This window comes from Rhinopithecus roxellana, chromosome 20 (genome assembly GCF_007565055.1).
Source record: "Rhinopithecus roxellana isolate Shanxi Qingling chromosome 20, ASM756505v1, whole genome shotgun sequence".
NCBI classification, from domain to species: Eukaryota; Metazoa; Chordata; class Mammalia; order Primates; family Cercopithecidae; genus Rhinopithecus; species Rhinopithecus roxellana.
In genome coordinates this window covers 64,609,419-64,632,913 of record NC_044568.1, presented here as the reverse complement: position 1 = coordinate 64,632,913, position 23,495 = coordinate 64,609,419, and the positions used below count along the sequence as shown (strand labels likewise).

Here is a 23,495-nt window from a genome sequence, read left to right as displayed (position 1 = left end):
CCTTCCAACCCAGAAAATCTATCCACAAAGGTAGAAGAGAAAGAAAACAATTTTATTATTGAATAAGCATTAAACCAGAATGTAATGCACATCGCAGGCAATCTGCTGAGAGATTGCAAAGACAGAATGAAGTCTGCCCCTCCTATAGAGCCAACCAGATCCAAGCCATTTCATGTTCTCAGAGTAAATAATGGCTAGTCTCAAGTAAGAGGACTTGACACCATCATTTGTCACACATAGTTTATCCTAAATCGACATGGTAATTGAGGTGACCAACTGTGTTAACTAATTGGCTTTATCCAAAGGAAAAACAAACTTCTCTTTCTAGCAGGGCCCATGGAAGCTAGGCTCCCATCCTCTCCCAGACAAAGGAAAAACAAACTTATCTCTCTAGCAGGGCCCCATGGAAGCTAGGCTCCCATCGTCTCCCAGAGACTGGGACTAGGGACTTCATCTTCCTTGTTGATTACAGGTCAAAGAGATGGTTCCCAGGTCCTTGAGAAAGACACTTCTGGTTCCTAAAGCTGGCAAGAGGCTTGTTTCACTTTTTAAAAGATTTATCTACATTTCAAAGAGATAACATTTCAAAGAACTTAAAATTACAGATGTTCTAACCTAAATACTCTAAGCAAAGGGGAGGAGGAGAAGCCTCTTCCCTTATTTTCAACAAGGAGAACTAAGTCTCATTTTCCATTTGTTTTTGGCCTTACATGTGACTAGATTATAACCACACCCACCCCTCTCTCCCTGTCCCTTACCTCGGGCAGCCGCTCATCTGTTCTCCATCTTGAGCCTTTTATTATTTCAAGAGTGTTATATAAATGGAATCATACAGCACATCACCTTTTGAGATTCACTTTTTTCATTCCACATAATGCCCTTATAATCCATTCAAGTTGTGCACCTCAATAATTCACTCCCAGCGGGGCGCGGTGGCTCACGCCTGTAATCCCAGCACTTTGGGAGGCCGAGACGGGCAGATCACGAGGTCAGGAGATCAAGACCATCCTGGCTCACACGGTGAAACCCGTGTCTACTAAAAATACAAAAATTAGCCGGGCGCGGTGGCTGGTGCCTGTAGTCCCAGCTACTTGGGAGGCTGAGGCAGGAGAATGGCGTGAACCGGGGAGGCGGAGCTTGCAGTGAGTGGAGATCGCGCCACTGCGCTCCAGCCTGGGCGACAGAGCAAGTCTCCGTCTCAAAAAATAATAATAATAATAATTCATTCCCTTTTACTGCTGAGTATTCCATGGTATGGATATACTGATTTGCTTACCCTCCCACACCCTTCCCAGGAAAAATTTAATGCCTTAAACATACTGTGTATCTGTTTCTGTTCTGTAGCCCTTTGGGGGTCACAAATCATTGTAATATTTAAGATATTTTCCACCACCCTCCAAGAGCTAATTTTTGCCTCTTTGGGGGTGATATTGTCCCTGTTGAGAATGCATGTTCCTAAAGAATTTGCTGACTTGCTCCTCTTTCTTGCTTCAGGTAAGTGCTCATCTCCAGATGGAGGTAGAAAGACTTATAGTCCAAAGCTATGTCCTAGAACATCAGAAAACAACCACCCCTGATCCTATGGATGACACCTGCTTCAGCCATCGGAGTCGCTGCAAACTGGCCAAGTGAGTGGTTTCCAGTGACCGCCCTTCTGTGCTGTGCTTGTTTCAGAGTGTAGCAGAGCAAGCAGTGCTGCCTCGTGCGGCATGCTCCCTGAAACACTGGCTGATCATCGCGGAATGAAATCCATTCATCTCAGTTATCTGCCATCCCCTAGCATCAAGCCAGCCGGGCAGGTTTCTGCCTCTTCAAGTGAGAACAATACAGCTATGTCGAATGGACAGGCTCTGCTTCAGGTCCATAAGGGCCCACACTGAACGTGTTCTGAGATAATGGCCAAAACAGCGATGTGAATCTCTGGGAGAGTTAACATTGTTTCTAGTCTCCTTTTGGGTAGCCATTCGTTGTTCTCCACTCTGGAGAATAAAATTGTGCACAAGAGGTAGAAAAAAAAAAAAAATCAGACTCTTTCACTTTTGGAAAAGTAGCCTTCCAGGTTTGAAAGTGACTAGTAAGTCTATTAACCATTTCAGAGTCCAGCTGCCAGAGTACATCCTGGACTTTGGCTACATCATCCTTGGCGACGTCCGAACCCACATCATCAAGATCACCAACACCAGTCACTTTCCAGTGTCGTTCCATGCAGACAAGCGTGTCCTTCATGAGACAGGTACCCAGGCTGGGGAGACCCTTTCCTATTGCACTTGGTCATTTCTCACAAGGAACCCATCAGTACTGTCCTCCTGGAACAGCATTTGTGCCTCTGGAATCAGCTAAAAGGATTCTTGGGCTATTCAGTGATCCTTTGAGCAGTCATTCTGACCCAGTGGGGGCTTTCTCTAGAGCAGCTCTTGTTCGCTGTTTCTCTTTCCCACTAAGAAATATTTTTTGTTTTGGTCCAGGATTCAGTACCAAGCTAGATCGTGTAAAGAATCTGCCTCATTGTGAAACGGAAATATTTGAAGTGAGATTTGACTCACAGGGGGCCAATCTTCCTGTTGGAAGCAAAGAAGTCATTCTGCCCATCAAGGTACAAGGCACCACTGGGCCCACCCGGCCCTGCAGGTTTCCAGCTCTGCTTGTGATCGCCCTAAGATAATCCAGTTATTATGTCAGACCTGTGATTCTTGTTTTCCCCAACCCCATGCCACATGATGACTGCAGTTTATACCCTCTCCAGGTGGTTGGAGGGCCAACAGTTCACATCCGTGTCCAAGCCAAGGTGACCATTCCAACCATGACTCTCTCTCATGGAAAAGTGGACTTTGCCACAATTCAGTGTGGACAGTGCCTGGTGGAAACTATTCAGCTTTCCAATCATCTCCAAGTGCCTTGTGAATGGTTTGTCCAGAGCCAAAAGCCTGTTGACAAGGTAAATGAGCTGTGGCCCATTGGTCCTCCTTTCTCCATCTCCATTTCAGCCAGATTTGTAACTCTAGGCCTTGGCGCTCATCATTTCAACCTCCTGCTCAAAGACTCAGTGGCAACAGTTGCCTCCTGAATAAAACCTGGGCCCTTAGCCCAGCGCTTGAGGTCCTATCAGGCCATACTGTCAGGTGGAATGTCTTATTCATCTTTGTACCTCTGGTATCTACACATTCCCTGACACCTGAGAGGTACTCAGGAAATGTGGGTTGTGTGAGTGGAAGGTAAATGAGCTCATTTTCCATAGAAGGTGATCTAATTGTCTAATATGTATAAACCAGCTGGAGAAACACATGCCGAAGTACTTAAGACAGAAACTACGTGCTGAATTAAAGCCAAAGACACGGATCTTCGAAATCCAGCCCATTTCTGGAGTCCTGGATCCTGGTGAGAAGTCCAACGTGCAGGTGAAATTCATGCCAAAAGAAGAGGTGAGCTTTAAAGAAACGTGGCTTCATTTCGGTTCTCTGGACCTCTTTGAGCTTTACTCAAAGTCCATGCTTGTTTGGGTCTCAAGGGAAGCTTTGAGTGACCTGTGCCTGGCATTTCTGAATATGGCATCTCAAGCACTTCTGGTTTACATAGGAGCTGTGTGGCCTGGTGGTCTGGAATCATCAGACTAAAATATCAATTTTTATCAGAAGGCCGAGTTTAGTAGCCTTCTGCCTCTGCACACTTACATGCTGTGTGTCTTTGAGGAAATTACTTAGCCTCATTCAGTCTCAGTTCACTCATAAATAAAATAAAAAATAGTAATATTGTATATCAAAAGTCCCTTCTTGAAATTCTGAAATCCAATAAGATCCAAAACTGGGGGTGGGGGTTTTGAGATTTCATAAGCTTCGGACCAAAACTCATTTGGCAGAAAAATCTCATCTGAATTGACATGAGACCATTTAACCTTTGTTTGTACCACTTAGTTTTCAGAGTCAAGCATTGCCACCAACCATTAATGTGTTTGATTACAGGGGACCTGTCCCAGACCCTGCTGAGGGTATTAGGTAACATAGGGTATATACACTGTGTTTACTATTTTAAAAAATCTGAATTTGAAAGTATCTGGCCCCTGGGTTTCAGATAACTTATTGTCAACCTGTAATGACTACCTCCTGAGGTCATTTTGAAGATTAAACGCACAGTATTGAATAAAGTACACAGCATGCTGCTCTATGTAAGTAAGTCTCTCAATAACTATCATCATCAGTAGTCGTGAGAAGTACGTCCCGGTAGATGGCCTCCTGGAGCCCCATAAATGTTTCTTTTGTGAACATCATCAACTCAAAGCTACTTCTGATCAGGAACATAGTAAAATTAATAAAATCCTAGAACCAGAGAGAATCTCAAGAGGTTGCACTGGAAAGACTTTTATTCAAAACCTAAGGCACTTGGGAAATATATTTTTCTCTATTCTGTTATTTTAAAAGAAAAATTGATCTGTGTTTTATAGAAGAGCTATGGTTAACTCCCATTTTCCTTGTAATCGCTTTGAGGAAGTGCTTAAGCACCTTCAGTGAGAAAGAGAAAAAACAAACAACTTCCTATCTCATTCTAAAATAAAACCTATGTTTTTATCATTATCAAAATCTTCCCAGTCCGTTTAAAAGAAAATTAGCAATATGTTTGTCATTCTTAAAGAGTCTTAACATTTTAAAAGGGTTTACTCAAGATTGTGGATTTTTTCCATTACTTAATGAGGGAAATATAGTAAAAAAAAAAAAAGAAAAAAAAAAAAAACTAGATTTGTTCAAGCAGTTTCATGAATGTTGAGTTGGAATTGGTCAAAGTTAATAAAATGTTTCCACCAATTAAGAGAGAAATTTATTAGCTGTATACAAGGAATTGGTTAGCCCTGCAGGCCATATAATCCATATATCTGCATCATCATCAACATCAGCAGTGCCAAGAAATCAATGACATCCAGACCAACAATTCTTAGGCATTATAACATGCTCAAGAAAATGAATGAAATGTTTTAGAAAGATTTCCATAAGCAGCAATTAAAATATAGAAGTTTGAATCATAAGGTACTAAGCCCATAACTATATAGAAACCCCTCTTAGCCAATAGTTTATCTTATTGTGTATCTATGTGTATGTCTGTATATATTCCATCCATTTGCTTTTTCCCCTTCAAGCTAACATAGGAGGTCTTCAAATTGTGATTTTCCTAATTTCCACTCAAGCCAAGCCACAAGTCCAGCTATACCAGAATAACCTAGGCGTCTGGTTAAAAATACTGAATCCCAGCCTTACTCTGCCCCTACAGAGTCAGGGTTTCTAGGGATGGAATCTGAGGATCTGCATGTTTAATAGGTTCCCCAGTGAAATCAGACTAGGAACTATGGGATGGAAAGTAGATTTGGGTACCATTTTGAGAAAACATATGAGTAGTTATGATATCACTATTGACCAGTATCTGGTTGTGATTGTATCTGATGAACTGAATGCCCCAGCTCTGGCATTCTGCCAAACTCTGGGAAAATATGCAAAGCACACGCTTCAGAATCATCACTCCTCGGGAGCAAGGGAGCTGGGGTCTTTTTACCGAAATCCCCAGAGTCATTGCTTGATAACTAATTCCAGATGGTGTCATTTCCCTGGCATTTCTGCCCTGCCCTCCCCTGCCCATGAGCAGCAGGGTCCATGAAATGAGAACCTGTAGGCCCAGAGGCGCAGACAGTGGCAGTTGGAAGTCTGAGCACACTGGAAGATCCGAGGGATGTGACAGTGACACTCAGAAGGCTTGCTACACATGATGAAGCACTTGATACAAGTGCTGGAATGCTAGATGCCCAGAATGGATTTGATATCTAGCACTTGGTACAATGCCTGCCATGCTAAATACCCAGTACTTATATTAATTCAGTAATGTAAATTACTCCTATGCAATTTTATTATAAGTTTTCTCTCTTAATCTAAATAGATAAGTTTTTTCCCCTCAGCGGTGTTTTGTTTTACATGACATGTAGTGGAAATAAATTCAGATGCTTGTTTTGTTTTTATGTTTTCCAGAAATTCTACAGCCAAACCCTGGTGTTTCAGATTGCCCAGAGTGCTCAAAAGCTTACCCTGCTGGCACGTGGGCAAGGTCTAGAGCCACGCCTGGAATTTAGTCCTTCAGTCCTGGATCTGGGGCCACTGCTACTTTGTGCACCTGGAGACGAGGCCGAGGTGATAGTGAAGAATCCCTGCAACTTCCCCATTGAGTTTTATTCCTTAGAATTTGATCAGCAATATCTCATAGAAGAAAAGGTGAGCAGAGGCCAAAGCCAAACTCTGTTTTTCTACACGTGCTGGACCCTGCTATGTACTCATGCTCTTTTCTCTGCATGCAATAACATCCTCCTGGCCTTTCCTATCATCTTTTTCCCCTTGAATTCTTCCTTGTCAATTTAGTGATCACTTCTTTAGAGCCTTTTCTGAGCTACTTCCCTTGACCTGAGTAGAATCCTAGACATTTTAAGCAGCTAATTGAAAAGCTAATGCATGTTCATGGTCAAAATTCAAACAGTAAAGAACCATACGTAGCAACTTGCCAATATCATTGTATTTGAAATTGAGTTACTTGTAGACAGCATGTAATTGGATCATTTTTAAAAATATCTTTTGCCAATCTCTGACTTTAGTTGATATATTTAGACAGTTTACATTTAGTGTAATTATTGCTATGTCAGGACTTAAGTCTACCATCGCATGTTGTATTGTTTTTGGTCTGTTTACTTTTTCCTACTTTCCTGTCAGTTACTTCAACGTAATTTAAAATTCCTTTTTTATTTACTCAGAGTATTTTTTGGGTGTATCTCTTTGTATAGCTCATTTAGTTATTGCTATAGGTATTACGTTATCTGCACATAACATTATAATCAACTGGTATTGACGTTTTACCAGTTCTAGTGTAATTTAGAAAACTTTCGTCCATTTAACTCCCTTCAGCCTTCCGATTTTTAATATAACTGTCTTAAATATTTTTCTTATATTAGCTAGCACTATAATTATTGTTTCAACTGCTGAACAAACATTTGAAGACCCCAGAGGAAAGGGAAAATGTATTATATTTGTCTCTCTGTTTACTCTGTTTCTGTTCTTTCTTCCTTTCTGATATGCCAAGATTTCTTCTTTTATTATTAACTTCCTGTTTAGAGAGCTACTTTTAGCTCTGCTGTTAGGGTATGCCTGCGGATAGAAATTTCTTAGTTTTCCTTCGAGAATGCCTTGACCTCCCCCCTCATCATTGAAAGATTTGTTCACTGGATATAAAATTCTGAGCTGACGATTCTTTCATCCCTTGGAATATATGCCACTTTCTTCTGGCCTCCGTGGTCTGATGAGAAATTCAATGTTATTTGAATTATTTTTTTTCCTCTGTAGGGAAGATTTCATTTCTCTCTCAGTTCTTTGAGGAATTTTTCTGTGTCTTAGTTTACAGAAGTTTGACTATAATGTGTCTTGGCATAAATTTCTTTTGGTTTATTCAGTGTGGGATTTGCTGAGTTTCCTGAATCTGTTGATCTTTATCTTCTTTCCAATTTGGAAATTTTTCAGGCATTATTCATTTGAGTACCTTTTTCAGCTTCATGCTCTTTCTGCTCTCCTTCCAGGGCTCAAATAACACTCAGATATTTTGTTACCGTTTTATAGTTCTTTAAGGCTCTTTTCTTTTTTTTTTTTAAGACTATTTTATCTGTTATCCAGAGTAAGTTAATTTCTGTTATTTTATCTTCAAGTTCACTGATTCTCTTCTCCATCCATTTCATTCTGCCCACATAGTGAGCTTTTATTTTGGTAACTGTATTTTTAAGTTCTAAAACTTTCATTTAGTTCTTTTTTATATCTTGTGTTTCTTTGCTAAGACTTTCTTTTTTTTATTTGCTTCAAGTATGTTCATAATTGTTCACTAAAGCATTACAATGATGGCTACTTTAGAATCTCTGAAAGATAACTAATATCACTATTACCTTGAAGTTGGTATCTATTCATTTTCTTTTATCATTCAAGCTGAAATGTTCCTGTTTGTTACTATGATGAAGGATTTTTAGTTAAAACCTGGGCATTTTTGGTATTATGTTATGAGACTCTGGACCTTATTTAAATTTTGTTTTAATTGGCCTTTTCTGAAACAACTTGGGCAAGGAGAAGGGAGCACTGCCTTCTTTCTTTTTTTTTTTTTTTTTTTTTTTTTTGAGATGGAGTCTTGCTCAGTCGCCCTGGCTGGAGTGCAGTGGCCAGACCTCAGCTCACTGCAAGCTCCGCCTCCTGGGTTTACGCCATTCTCCTGCCTCAGCCTCCGAAGTAGCTGGGACTACAGGCGCCCGCCACCTCGCTAGTTTTTTGTATTTTTAGTAGAGACGGGGTTTCACCATGTTAGCCAGGATGGTCTCGATCTCCTGACCTCGTGATCCACCCGTCTCGGCCTCCCAAAGTGCTGGGATTACAGGCTTGAGCCACCGCGCCCGGCCACTGCCTTCTTACTGTCAGATGCAGGTAATAGTCTAGGTTCCCTCCTTGGCCTTCTTTGACAAACAGTAGGAGGAGCTCTTCATTACTGCTGGGCAGGAGTGGTATTTCTGGCTGTCTGCAAGGCCTCCATTGATACCTTCCTGGCTGGGAGAGGCAGGAGTGCCTTGTTGCTACTCTCCACACAGCCTCCACAGACTCTGCATGGAAAGGTAGAGGGGTAGCCATATTATCCAGGACCACTGGGTAATGACAAAAGTTCTGACTCTCCACTAGACCTCATCTGACACCACCCCAGCAGAGGGGAAGAGGGGCATTTCTTTACCATCAAATGGACGTGGAAGTCCAGGCTCCCTACATGGGCTTTACTAACAGTTTTAGAGGGGAGGGGAGGTCTTGTTACCCACTGGCAGGGAGGACACTCCTAAGATGTCCCAGACTTGACAGGTTCATTTCCTGCCCAGATCTGGAGCCAATCATTTTTCCAAGGAGCCCTTGTTCCTTTTAGTATGAAATGGCATTTAGAGATCACAGTCTGGACCACTGGATTGTGACTTTCTAGGTCTTTTTAGTAAATAGAACTAGGAAATGTGATTTTTAAGAGGGGAAAAAAATCATAACACATATGGTGTTTCAAATCCCAATTTAAGATTATAGGATTTTATCTAAATTCTTTGATGATATATTTGTTTCTGCTTTCTCTTGAAAATCATGGATATAAACTTACTTATCAATTTATCTTATAAAATATACATTTAGCCAGGCACAGTTGTACACACATAATCCTAGCATTTTGGAAGGCCAAGGCAGAAGGACTGCTTGAGCTCAGGAGTTTGAGCCCAGCCTGGGCAACATAGAAAACCCTATCTCTACAAAAAAAATACAAAATACTTTGGGAGGCCGAGGCGGGTGAATCACGAGGTCAGGAGATCGAGACCATCCTGGCTAACACGGTGAAACCCCGTCTCTACTAAAAAATTAAAAAATAAAAAATAAAAATATTAGCCGGGCGTGGTGGCACGTGCCTTTAGTCCCAGCTACTTGGGAGGCTGAGGCAGGAGAATGGCGTGAACCCGGGAGGCGGAGGTTACAGTGAGCTGAGATCGTGCCACTGCACTCCAGCCTGGGTGACAGAGTAAGACTCTGTCTCCGAAAAAAAAAAAAGGTACAAAATAATTTAGCTGGACATGCTGGCACATGCCTATAATTCCAACTACTCGAGAGGCAGAGGTGGGAGTTCCAGTTGAGCCTGGGAGGTCGAGGCTGCAGTAAACCAAGATCATACCACTGCACTCCAGCCTGGGTGACAGAGTGAGACCCTGTCTCAAAATAAAATAAAATAAAATAATTAATAAATAGCTTCAAAATAGTAATATCAATATTCCTACTAATAGTAAGACTACCGAGTCCTATTATCCATAAGCATGGTGAGGCCTCTGTGCTGTGTTCCAGCAGTTCCCCCAGATCCGCATCTCATGCTCCCCACCCTGCTGCCCTACCTTGAGCTACACCTTTGTCTAATAACCTTAGTGTCCTACTCTTTGAAACAGCCTCTTAATTCCCTCCTATGAGCAATATTAAAATTAGCTAGTAATCTCTTTTTCCCTCTCCCCTTTCCATCCTCTAATTTAAAATGACTTTATTTCCAGTTAATACCAGCTGAGTAGTCATCTCATGTACCCTTCCCCCATATTTGCTACTTGTATTTTATCTATATTGTCAGAGCTTATAGTATTAAGGTGTCAGGACTTAATTTCCATCGTGGAGTCTTAGTTTTACACTAAGGCATATTGAATGCCCAACACCAATCCTTACAATGAAGCTTCTCCAATCACTTCTGGATTATCTACAGTTCATTCTCTGGTGGATTTCTCAGGTAGGGATCATGGGAATGATATTCTCTGAGTATTCAAACATTCATAACAATTTATCTGTGACTTTTGAAGATCAGATACAATATTCTTGGCTTACATTTTCTTGACTTGACTATTTTAAATGTGATGCTCCATTGTTTCCTCATAAGGTATTGCTGTCCATGAAGCCCAACGCTGTATTTGTTATCATTTGCTGCATAATAAATTAGCCCCAAACTTACCAACTTAACACAGTAAACGTTTGTCATCTTGTGCTTTCTGTGGGTCAGGAATTTGAAGGTGGCTTAGGTGAGGGGGGATTCTGCTTCCTCTGGACCCTCCCCGACTCAACCTTTGAATCTTCTGTCTTCTTTGCTTCCAATGTTGATAGCCCGCTTAGTTTGCAGTCTGCTCCCAGAAGTTTTTCTCAGAATGGGAACCTGCCCCTATGGGGCAGATTCTTATAAGATCCTTAGTGGCTTCTGGGGGCACAGCACCTTCTGTTGAGAGTCAGGCTCCGTGGAAAGCACAATCTAAGACTTGAGATTTGCATGTGGGAGGTTTCCTGGGGGCAGTCTCAGGAACACCTGTGAGGAATAGGACAGCAGAGTTGGGCAGAGCGAGATGAACTGTGATGAAATGGCAACAGAGACTTCAGCTAATTGCACAGGAAGCTCCGGAGCTGGGTTGGCCCTTTGGAGTTGCCCCAGTTGCTGCTTGTTTGCCAGGCCTTTGTGCCCTGCATCAGCCAGTCTTTGGCATATTGCCTCCTTTGCCCACTGATTCTCTATGCTACCTGTATCCTTTATCACAGTTCCATAAATAATGGGTCAATTCTGAGCTTTCTCTTCTATTTCATTGGTCAGTGTGTCTGTCCCAGCATCATTGCCACTTTGTCTATTACTACAGCTTCCTGATAAGGCTTGTCATCTGGTAGGGCAATACCCATCTTTTATTCCTTTTCATTAATACTTTAATTTTGCCCTTCCATGTAAATTTTAGAATTTACATGGATCTTATTTTACATGGAGCTTATTAGCAGTGGTGTTCAAATATTTACATCGAACTTATTGGCAGTGGTGTTCAAATAACTAAAAATGGGGATCCTGAAGAAGGATTATCTAACAAAACAGATTTTTGCTACCAATAAATCAGGTTGTAGAAGAAGTAAATGCTTTTTAAAACTTAATTTTATTGTGTCTTATAAATACACATACACACTAGTATTGCCAGATTTAGGAGAAAAAATACAGGCTGTCTAGTTAAATTTGAATTTCAGATAAATAACAAATTTTTTTAGTATGTCTCAAATATTACACAGGACATATTTATACTAAAAAGTTATTCCCCCGTCTCTACTAAAAATACAAAAAGAAACTAGCCGGGCGTGGTGGCGGGCACCTGTAGTCCCAGCTACTCAGGAGGCTGAGGCAGGAGAATGGTGTGAACCCGGGAGGCAGAGCTTGCAGTGAGCCGAGATCGGGCCACTGCACTCCAGCCTGGGCGACAGAGTGAGACTCTGTCTCCAAAAATAAATAAATAAATAAATAAATAAATAAATAAATAAATAAATAAAAGTTGTTCATTGTTTATCTGAAACTCAAATTTAACTAGGCATCTTGTATTTCATCTGGCAGCCCTAGTACACATTCACGTGAACACATGTGCACACGTGCACATACTTACTACTATTTTACCTCTTTTTTTCCTTGGATCCTCTATGTATGAGACCATACCCTTACTTAGTGTAAAATTGCTAACCACAATATTGTTTAAGAATTAATGTGTCACTCAAGGTAGATAATGGAGTTCTGAACTTTTGTCATGGGGAAAAAAAAGGAAAAGAGTATATATTATTCTTAAAACAAGAAGAAAATTTATTTCCACATGTGAAATGCCTAGGCTGAAATGGAGCAAAATAAAGATCCATGTATCCCCACAGGCTCAGAGCTCAGCCCTACTTCTGAGACCTCTCCAAAGGGCCCCACTCTTTGAAATCCAGAAAGTATTTGTATAAGTCTCAGCCTCAGGCAGGAGCAGAAGTTTTACAAAATCAGTGACCTGCAGGGAGATTCCTAGTGAGACCAACAGGGTTCCCGTTCTCCCCTCGAGCAGATCTTGCGGAAGCTGAAGGGCTATGATTCCTACAACACCCTGCTGCTGCCTCCCCGCAACCCTGGAGAGAAGCTGCCCCCAGAACTGTACGAGTACTTTAAGGAGATGAAGAAGTCAAAAGAGGAGCAGATGAGGGTGAAATATCTGGAGAATCTGGCACAGGAGAATGGTGAGAACTCAACATGGAGAACCCCTGGCACTAACCGTTGCCTTCGCACCCCTGAACTACCCCTGCCATGGGACCAACCCATTTCTGAGTACCTGCCAGGTGCCGGGCAGGTGCTGTCTGCCTTGTGTATTTTATTTCTAACCCTTACAAAATGGGTTGTGTTATCCCCATTTTATGGATGCATAGGCTGGAACACATTCTGCTGTCACTAGGGCCCAATTTGGGTAGTACAACCTAAAAACTGCTAATACAGATGGAATAACACTTGCTGGATGCCACATTGAGGGCTTTGCATGTACCGATGAGAAACTGAAGCACAGAGAGGCCAGGTCCACAGTTTTAAGTGGCAGAATCAGGATTCCAGCCCAGGGCTGTCCGACTCCAGAGTCCATGATGGTAACCACTGCCTCCTTTGGGTAGACCTAGGTGAGGCAAAGTAATGTAGAAAGGTAGAAATTGGTGCCCTAAAAGCAGGGGGTGGGCATTCCCTCAAGCAAAAGACCAACCCCTCCATAGTCCTCAGGCCAAACTCCAATCACAGAGCTGTCCTGTGCTCTCAGAATGGTGCCCTTTCTGGCCCACCACCCCTGAGTTATCCCATCATCTGCCCAGGGGCTCTTGTGTGCTTGCCCATAAAGGTTCCTCACTGACTTGTGGGACTGTGTGACTTATGAGGCTGCGTCTTCTCTTTCCTGCTTCTCTGTAACCTCATCCTGGAAAGGTACCTACGTTGTTCTTACTTGCTTTCATCTGTGTAACAGTCATACATGTAATTATTTTCTTCACGCTCCCTCCACCATTAGCCAAGAAGTCCCTGTAAAGGCATTGATCAAATATTCCCCACGTGTAAAACCAGTGCATGGAACAGCAGTTGACCCAATAGTGCCCAAGAAATGGGTGCTGTGTGAGTGAATGCATTAATGGATTGAATGGAGTAATTTTTCGTGCCATTAGACCTGTCTCATTGTCCAGGAAATAGAAGCTAGTCAGAGACCACTAGTTTGGCTTAAAAGGAGAAGATGAGAGAAGGCAGCTGCCACCCACCCTATCTCCTAGTCATGTTCCTTGAGTTTGCTAGGGCTGCCATTGCAAATGCCACAGACTGGGTGGCCTAACCAACAGAATTTTCTTTTCTCCCACATCTGAAGGCTAGAAGTCCGAGGCTGAGTGTCAGCAAGGTTGCTTTCTTCTGAATCCCTTCTTGCAGTTGGCTGTCTTGTCCCTGTGTCTTCGCCTGGTCTTACTTCTGTGTGTGTCTGTGTCCTAATCTCCTCTCCCCATAAGGACACCAGTCCTACTGGATTAGGGCCCACCCATGTGACCACATCCTACCTTAATTACCTTTTTAAAGGCCCTATCTCCAAATCGGTCACATTCTGAGATACTCGGGGGTTAGGACTTCCACATCTGAATTGGGAAGGGACACGATTAAGCCCATCACAAGGACCCACTGTGTTGCAAGCACTGAACTGAAGTGGTGGGGAAAAAAAATAGTGAAAAAAGTGCTGGGAAAAAAAATAATAAAAAATGCAATGAATCCCTGCCTTTGAGAACTCACAGTCATGAAGAGAGTGCGAGGAGAGACACACCATCAGAGAGACTGCACAGCAGCCCAAGGCAGGGGCAGCAAGGGCTGCAACGTACAAAGGACCTCCCAAAGGCAGAGAAGGCCTTGGTGCTCCCCTTCTCCTCAGACACCATGACTGTGGGCTCACTTATCTATTTGGCCCAATGGAAGGCAGTCTAAGCCAGGATCAGTGGGTGCAGAGGGAACCCAGAAAGGCGCACGCCCTGCTCACCAGTGCCTGTCTCTACTCGCTCTGCTCTCACGCTATAGATCGTCTTTCTCTGCCTCCCTTCCTTCCAGGGAAGGCCCGCAGCCCCAAGTCACACGGCCACCATTCACAAGAGAGCTGCAACCCCTCAGGCTCAATTTCTACCTTGTGTGACAAAGAGAATGTCTTGCCCTGTAGTAGGGGGGTCACCTCATACAATCACAGCCCATTGCACCCCTGAAATGCTATAGAACAAGGGGCAATCAATGAGGAAGGTGTTGGGCCAATGAAAGGATAGCTGTCCCTAATGATGACACAGGAAATGGTCATGATAAATTAAAGAGGAAAGCAGGCTACACATCAGTATGTACAATAAAACCTCAAGCTTAGTTTCAAACAATTAAAAATTAAAAGTCTGAGAGGCTGCAACTCTCCTGTGCTGGTATGATAAAATTTAGTACAATTTCTCTGTCACCATTTCTTTGTCTATCTCCACCTCTTTTTGTAGCTGAATTCCATCATTTTTGACTCCTCTGAGTTTTCCACATTTTCTAAGCAAATGTATGATTTTAGTTCCTAAACAAATGTCAAAATGTAGAAACACTGTACACAGAGAGACTGAGGAATAGCCAACTGACTGCAGTTCTTGTTTATTTGGGTTGAATGGTCCAGGGTGATGGGAACCCGTATGGTGAATCTCCTCTTCATCTTTTTTTTCCTTTTCTGCCCCCATCTCCCTTGTCCCCCTCCTAACTCTTCCCCTGGTGTTTTCATCCTTTGCTCCTTGGCAGAAGAGGAAGATATGACCTCATCAGATCAAGGAACCTCTAACAGCACGAAGAGGACATCGCTGAGCCGAGGGATCTCTGTCACATCCAACCTGGAAGAGTGGCACGCCCTGTTGGTTGAGTCCAAAACCTATCTAGAGGAAGAGGAGGATGAGGAAAGCCTGGAAAAAATCATGTTCCAAAGTAACCGAGCATTTTAATGTTTTGATACTAGCTCTCTCCAAGCAGAAGTAGGAAGACAATATTCAGTACCTTTTCACTTCCTCCAAGCCTCCTAGTATGGCTCCTAGCCCATCTTGCCCTGCCCACCACAGCTGCCCTCTGGAGAAGCTCTGATCTGCTGCTCACACTAGGATACAAGCTTGAGAGTTGGCTGATGAGCTTAGCATACAATACATTCTTGTCACAGTAATTTGTGTTTCAAGTAGACTAAATGAAGGCCTGAATCTTTCATGCTAAGATTCCGGCAGACTGGGAGGTGTTTAGAGAAACATAATGGGGATGGGGGACATTCTCCCCAGTGTCCCCCCTAGTTGGACCATTAGAGAGCTCTTCTCTTGACCTCCCGGCATTATGGGCCCATTTTCTGGCATTTATTTTCCCCAAGTTTTACAAGATGTTGGAACCATATTTAGAAAATTAGATTCAGTGAAACTAGGTTCATGGGGGCCGTTTGCTGGTCATTGTAAACCATGACAAGGCATAAGCAACCTTGTCCTGTGCCCACCCCCAGAATAGGAATCATGGGCGAGGCTCAGGAGATCTTTAGGGAGTTAAGTCGTCATTCATAGCCCTCATCAAACAGGTGAGTAAATTAAATCAGGAGCATGTAATGGCAAAACTGAGATTAAAGACAGAAATTCCTGGCTCCATGCCTCATAATTAATCCACCCTGGCTATAATGACGGGCCCCCAAGTGGCTCCTGGTCTCTCTCAGCAGCCTTCCCCACCTCATACACCCTGACTCTGCTCCCCATGGCTGGGCTCTTCCAGGGCTGACCCTGGACATCCCACAGAGAATAAAGCATACCACAATGCTTAGGATGAAAAAACATGAAAACCATCTAAATGCCCATCAGTAGGGAACTAGTGAAATTGTAACAAAGCCATACAGTGGGAGTTATTTAGCAGCTGTTTAAAAAGAGTGAGCTATGCCGGGCGAGGGGGCTCACGCCTGTAATCCCAGCACTTTAGGAGGAGGCTGAGGCAGGCGGATCACAAGGTCAGGAGTTCAAGATCATCCTGGCTAATACAATGAAACCCCGTCTCTACTAAAAATACAAAAAATTAGCTAGGCGTGGTGGCATACTCCTGTAGTCCCACCTACTTGGGAGGCTGAGGCAGGAGAATCACTTGAACCCGGGAGGCGGAGATTGCAGTGAGCTGAGATGGTGCCATTGTACTCCAGCCTGGCAACAGAGCAAGATGCCATCTCAAAAAAAAAAAAGAATGAGCTAGACCTGTATTCAAGTAAATGGAAAGATGTCCAAGATGTATTATGTGAAAAGCAAGTTACAGAACAAAATTCAGAGTGTCATCCTAGTTTTGTTATTAAAACACTGAATATATGTGTGATGACTATGTATCTGGCTGCACACTACTCTACAAACTATTCATACACATAGGATCCTGCAACTTGCTTTTTTCTAGACGTTCCTCTAGGCCAATGCATTTGATAAATCAAGGTTTGGCAAACTTTTCCCATAAAAGGCCAGATAGTAAATATTTTGGGCTTTGAAGGCCATACAGTCTCTGCTGAAACTACTCAACCCTGCCTTTGGAGGGTGGCGATGATGACAAAGACAAGATGTAATCAAAGGATGTGGCTGTTTTCCTATACGACTTTATTTACGAAAACGAGCAGCAGGACAGATTTGGCCTGTGGGCTATAGTTGACTAGTCTCTGATACCGAAGTCATCATTTTAATAGCTGCTGTGTATTGGTTCTATAATAGGAATTTGCTATCATTTATTCAGCCATTTCCCTTAATGCTGCAGATTTCACTCATTTCTAGTATTTTGCCACTGTAAGCCATCCTGCTCTCCACACAAATGTCCTTTCTACTTTTCAGCAAGAGAGATTCCCCAAAATAAAAGTAGAGTCAAAAAATCTGTTTTTTTTTATTTTAGAAGCTCTAAACAAATTATTAGCTATAAATGTTAGTAGCTATAAACAAATTATTAGCCCAAAAGGGCCTTCTCATATACTACAAGTGGGGACTGCTGCAATGTTTGCCATTAAAAAAAAAAAAAAAAAAAAAAAAACAGCACTTAAAAAGAAATATCCATTCCCATTTCCATCAGTACCCATGTAAATTCTGGCTGTGTAGCATCCATGCCATGTGTGCACACAGCATATATTTTAAATTTGCAGCTGACAAGCTTCAGAGCATTGACAGCCACTCCATGGAGGAAGTTGGAGAGGTAGAAAACAACCCAGTGAGCAAAGCAATCGCTCGCCACCTGGGCATTGACATTTCTGCAGAAGGCCGCCTGGCCAAGAACCGGAAAGGCATCGCCATTATCATTCATGGGACACCCTTATCAGGTATGCACCAATTCTGAGGGGAGGTTAAGACCAGCAGTCATGTCTTCTCTGTAAACTCTGCGGCTTCCAGAGTGGCAACATCAGCTGTGTGGTCATGGCAAATACTAATGACTTTATTTGAGGAGCAGCATAGGGTAGCGATTACACGTTTATATCTGTGTACCTTTGGGAAAATTAAGTTGTCTGTGCTCAGTTTCCCTGTCCGTAAAGTGGTATTAACACTATCTATTTTATAGGGTAGTCATGAGAATGTGATGAGAACATTTATATAAAATGCTTATCTCAATACTTGGCACATAGTAAATACTCAAAAAGCTGCTGATGTTACCATTTTTATTACTATGATGACTATTAGCATTCACAATTATAACAATATCTGCAGTGTGAATCCTCATTGAAAAGAAGCTTCCATCACATGGTAAATATTCTCAATAAATATTTTCCTAACCATAAACCAGTCAAGGGGTGAGCCCTTGATAAACAAAGGATTCTTGTTAAAGAATCCTTTATTATCTCCAAAATTACATATGCTAACTTCACCATCAACCCAAAGGAGCAAAATCACCTACAATGGAAAAAAAAATCTTATTTGTATAGTAATTTGCAGTTTACAGAGCTCCTTCCCATCCATTTGTCTATTCAAACTTCAGAACCACTCAGAAAAGAGAATTTGACTTCCCCTACCTTATAGGCAGCTAAGGTTCAGAGAAATTCAAGGACGTCTGCCCAAGGTCACCCAGTTAGAAAGCGGCAGAGTAGAGGGATGTTGGGAGGATGCCCTGCCACCTCTATCAGCTTCAGCTTACTTGACGAAGGGCCGTGAAATCTTGTTCTGACCCAATTACTATCACTCATACAGACAACATTTATGGAGCATTTTTGATGTTCTAATCACTGAGAGGCCCAGGAATCTTAAAATGTCACAATTCATTACCCCTTCCTTTGAAGAACCTTTCCTTGAGAAGTTGTAAACCAGGACCTAAAAAGTAGAAGGCCAGATCTGTGGGCAACAGGCAGAAATCAAACAAGTCAAGTAAGAACATAACTGGAAATGTTTTGAAGACCCCGCATACACACACACACACCTGCAGAGGCTCAGGCCATTTTCGGTTGCACTAAAAGGAATGACAGAAGGATGGTTGATGGACCCGCAGAAACTGCAGACAACTGGAGAGTTAACACTAAAAATGCACTGACCTGGAAAGAGCCACCAGCCCTGTCCAGTGGAGGCTCAGTCACTTTCCATCTGCAGGTGAAAAGCCTATTAGAGTGTGAACTACAGTAATAACAAGCCTGGCATTTTTATGGAACCTTACAGCTTTCACAGAATCTTCATGAAGAACAGCTTAACAGTCTATGTCAAAATCAGACTGATCAGTATAAGTTATTTTGCCCCTTTTGTTTATGGTGAAGTTAGCACATATAACTTTTGAAGGCAATAAGAGACTCTTTTGTTTATAATCCATATACTTAAGGATTATCCCCAAACTGTTAAATTGCTGACCTCAGAGAGGGGATTAAGAAGGAGAGGGAAGACACCTCATTTGGAATGTATACATCTCTGAATTGTTTGAATTGTATTCTTTCCATAATTTAAAAATATTAAAATATTAGAGAAAAAAATCCAAGACATTAAATTATTTAAAAAGAGAAAGAAATATATGTGCAGACTCTGACCTGGCAATGTTCCTTCTAAAAATTTCTTAGGAAAAATAATTAATGATGTGGACAAGATGAACTGCTTGAATGTTCACTGCAGCACTGTATGCTGTAATAGAAACTCGGGACCAACTGTAACATTCGGTATGGGGACTGGTTAATCAGGCCACAGTACATCTATATAGTGAATTTTATTGCCATTAAAAACAGCATCTTGTACACCCATATTCATAGCAGCATTAGTCACAATAGCCAAAAGGTGGAAACAATCCAAATGACCATCAGTGGCTGAATGGAAAAAACAATATGGTACAATGTGATGCTATTCAGCCTTAAAAAGGAAGGAAATGGACAGGGCGTGGTGGCCCACGCCTGTAATCCCAGCACTTTAGGAGGTCCAGGTGGGTGGATCATGAAGTCAGGAGTTCGAGACCAGCCTGGCCCCCATGGTGAAACCCCGTCTCTACTAAAAATACAAAAATTAGCCGGGTGTGGTGGCAGGTGCCTGTAATCCCAGCTACTCAGGAGACTGAGGCAGGATAATCATTTGAATCCAGGAGGCGGAGGTTGCAGTAAGCCGAGATCATGCCATTGCACTCCAGCCTGGGCTACAGGGCAAGACTCCATCTCAAAAAAAAAAAAAGGAAGGAAATTCTGACATGTGCTACAACACGGAAGAACCTTGAGGACCTTATGCAAGGTGAAATAGGACAGTCACAAAAGGATAAACACTGTATGACTCCACTTAGATGAGGTACCCAGGTTAGTCAAATTCGTAGAGACAGAAAGAAAAACAGAATGATGGTTTCCAAGGGGCTGGGAGAGTGGTGCGTATTGGGGAGTTACAGTTTAATGGGTACAGAGTTTCAGTTCAGGAAGATGACAGCGTTCTGGAGGTGGATGGAGGTGATGGGGGCACAGCAATGTGAATGTACTTAGAACCACTAAACCATATACTTAGAAATGATTTAAGTGATAGCTCTTATGTATATTTTACCACAGTAAAAACAGTGTCATACAGGTGTATTGAATGAATAGGAAGTTGTTCATGGTATATCATTTTACATGAGAAAGGGTGCCATACTCGTGGTGTGTAGTTTGTATTAGTGTCCCATTGCTAATATAGCAAGTGACCACAAACTTCATGGCTTCACATAATGCAAATTTATACTCTCATAGGTCCGGAGGACAGAAGTCTAAAATGGGTGAGCAGGGCTGTGTTCCTTCTTGGAGGATCTGGGGTACAATCCGTTTCCTTGTCTATTCTAGCTTCTAGAAATGTTGCCTGCATCCCTTGGTTCCTGGCCCCTTCCTCCTCCTTCCCAGCCATCAGCATAGCATCTCCCAGTCTCTCCTGCTGCTTCCATGGTCGATTGACCTGCTCTGACTCCAACCCTCTTGTTCTCCTCTCATGGGGACGCATGTGATTACATTGTGCCCAGTCGGATAATCCAGGCTAATCCCCCATGTCAAGATCTGTAGATTAATCACATCTGCAAAGTCTCTTTTACCCTAGAAGGTAGCATATTTGCAGGTTCCAGGAATTAGGATGTGGAAATCTTTGGGGGAGCCCTTATTCAGCCTACCACATAACCTATTTCTTTTTTTATAAGAAATACAGTTACGTGTGTACTTAGCCACCATAGGCGAACTGTACTATCCCTGAATGAGTGGATGATGGATTTTTTTTTTCTTTTCTCTTGTCTGTTATATCTGAATTGTCAGCTCTTTTTTTTTTTTTTTGAATGAAAGTACCTTGAAATGAGAAAAGAAATCAACACAAGTTATTCTTTAAAATAAAAAAGGCTTCCTGTTAGAATCAGAGACAGGAAGAACTACAAAGTATTTTAAAGATCATCTGATAGAACCTGGTTCTTAAACAGACCGGGTGCAGTAGCTCACACCTGTAATCCTAGCACTTTGGGAGGCCAAGGCGTGTGGATCACTTGAGGTTAGGAGTTCAAGACCAGCCTGGCCAACATGGTGAAACCCCATCTCTACTAAAAATACAAAACATTAGCCAGATATGGTGGTGGGCACCTGTAATCCCAGCTATTCGAGAGGCTGAGGAAGGAGAATCGTATGAACCCGGGAGGTGGAGGTTGCAGTGAGCATAGATCTCCCCACTGCACTCCAGCCTGGGTGACAGAGTGAGACTTCATCTCAAAAAAAAGAAAAAAAGAATCTGTTTTTTAAACTGAGGAAAAACCCAGTGAGGATGCAGATTGCCACAGCACGCACACATCGGTGGCAGGGTTAGAATCAGACCCACGGCCCTGACTCCAGGCTGAGGTCTTCCTTCTCTTTGCTGCTGACACCTCCAGCCACATGGGAAGGAGGCAGAGCACTCAGAGAGATCACTTTGCAGGGACCTCTGTTCTTGAGACCTTTTCTGTGTGGGACACTGAGCAAATGAGCACCATTAAATTCAACCCCCTCGTCTTTTTGATAGGAAAGTCAGCCACCGCCATCAGCATGGCCAAGTACTACAACGCGGCCTGCCTGAGCATCGACTCCATTGTGCTGGAAGCTGTATCTGACAGCAACAATGTCCCAGGGATCCGGGCCCGTGAGCTCTGCATCAGGGCTGCCATAGAGCAGTCCATGAAGGAAGGAGAGGAGGCTGGTAAGAACCCATTCTCCCGGCTTTTTGTGGCCAAGTCACCAGCACCCTCACTGGCAACACCCATCTTCTCTGTGCCCCACTGAGCTCTCCTCCCACAGCCTGGTTGAAGTTTGCCCTACAGCATGCTGCCGACTTCATAGCCCAGAGAATTCTCTTCACGAAGCATGCCCGGGTCTCCTGCCCTGCCCACTGCCAGCGTGCTCTTGCCGCTGTAGGGACCAGGACAATGAATAAGACACAGCCCACACCTTTGGAAGTCTGACACCTAGGGTGGGGGGGGGAGAAGCAGACTTGGGGTCACTCAGAGCAAAGGAAAATAATTTTGCAACAGAAATATCAGCTTCTGTGAAAGAGCGAGTTTGGGATGAATGGGTTCCAACAAGGGTGATTTGGGAAGTTTTCAAGGAAACGGGTTTGAAGAAGCAAGAGAATGTTAGTAGGCAAAGATGGGGACAAGGACATCCCAGACCGAAAAAGCAGGGAAGCTGATCATAAATTAGGGGTGGGAAAGCAGGTTGAGGCCAATCATTGTTGACCTTGAATGCCAACTTAGATTAGGAATTTAAGTTTTATGTTCAAGGAAAAGAGCCATTGGGACAGTTTTCACACTATGGAGAAATGGTCAGAAAATCACTATAGGAAGGTAGCCCTTGACTATCATGTAAAGGAAACGATAGTGAAGCTGCAGACAAATGGGCCTGGGCCGGCCAACCTGACAGCCACCTGCGTGGTAGAGAATTGAAGGAGTAAGAAGGATTTAAGATGGCCACACCCAGATTCCTAGTCACAGAAACCAGAAGAGAGTGATGTCATTTACCTAGATAGGGAACACAGGAGGAAGAGAAAGTTTGCTGGAGAAGAAAATAAATTGGGTTGGGTTTGGGGGAGGGGGGTTGTTTTCTTCCTTTCTATCTTTTTTTTTTTTTTTTTTTTTTTTTGAGATACGGTATCTCTCTGTCACCCAAGCTGGAGTACAGTGGCGCCATCATAGCTCACTGCAACCTCCTGGGCTCAAGCGATCCTCCCACATTAGCCTCCAGAGTAACTGGGATTACAGGCATGCACTACTATGCCTGGCTAATTTTTAGGGTCTCACTATGTTGTCCAGGCTGGTCTCAAACTCCTGGCCTCAAGCAGTCCTCCCAAAGTGCTGGGGTTACAGGATTCAGCCACTGTGCCTGGCCTGAATTGAGTTTTGGAGTCCCATAGCGGGGAGGCCTCATGTGGCCTTCCTACAAAAAGTTGAGAATTCTGGCTCCATCAGGTTATCTGAGGACCTTCGGAGCAGGCGAGCAGCTGCTCGATGGGAAAATATACTAAACTCCAAGCAGAGTGCCTGCTCAGAGCGGAAGCATTCATATGTCAGTACCCATGGCATGATGTAATCCCAGAAAAGCTTCCAGCCTGCTAGTTGATAAAACTGGCTGGGACTTTCAGGATTGTCCCCTCCCCTCAATACCTCTACATGGGACACTTAGGAAAATGGAAGAGAAATAGCTCTTTAGTGAGAACCTCTGGCTA

At 43.0% G+C, this 23,495-nt stretch overlaps 1 protein-coding gene across 1 annotated transcript in view; it reads left to right on the top strand.

The window, feature by feature from the left end:
• HYDIN (HYDIN axonemal central pair apparatus protein) overlaps positions 1–23,495 on the top strand; it is a 392,140-nt gene that overhangs the window by 227,321 nt on the left and 141,324 nt on the right. Inside the window, 10 exon segments of the mRNA XM_030924912.1 lie at positions 1,495–1,628; positions 2,097–2,233; positions 2,466–2,593; positions 2,744–2,935; positions 3,270–3,419; positions 6,000–6,239; positions 12,410–12,578; positions 15,145–15,324; positions 17,516–17,689; positions 21,801–21,974. Coding sequence (XP_030780772.1) covers positions 1,495–1,628; positions 2,097–2,233; positions 2,466–2,593; positions 2,744–2,935; positions 3,270–3,419; positions 6,000–6,239; positions 12,410–12,578; positions 15,145–15,324; positions 17,516–17,689; positions 21,801–21,974 — 1,678 coding nt within the window.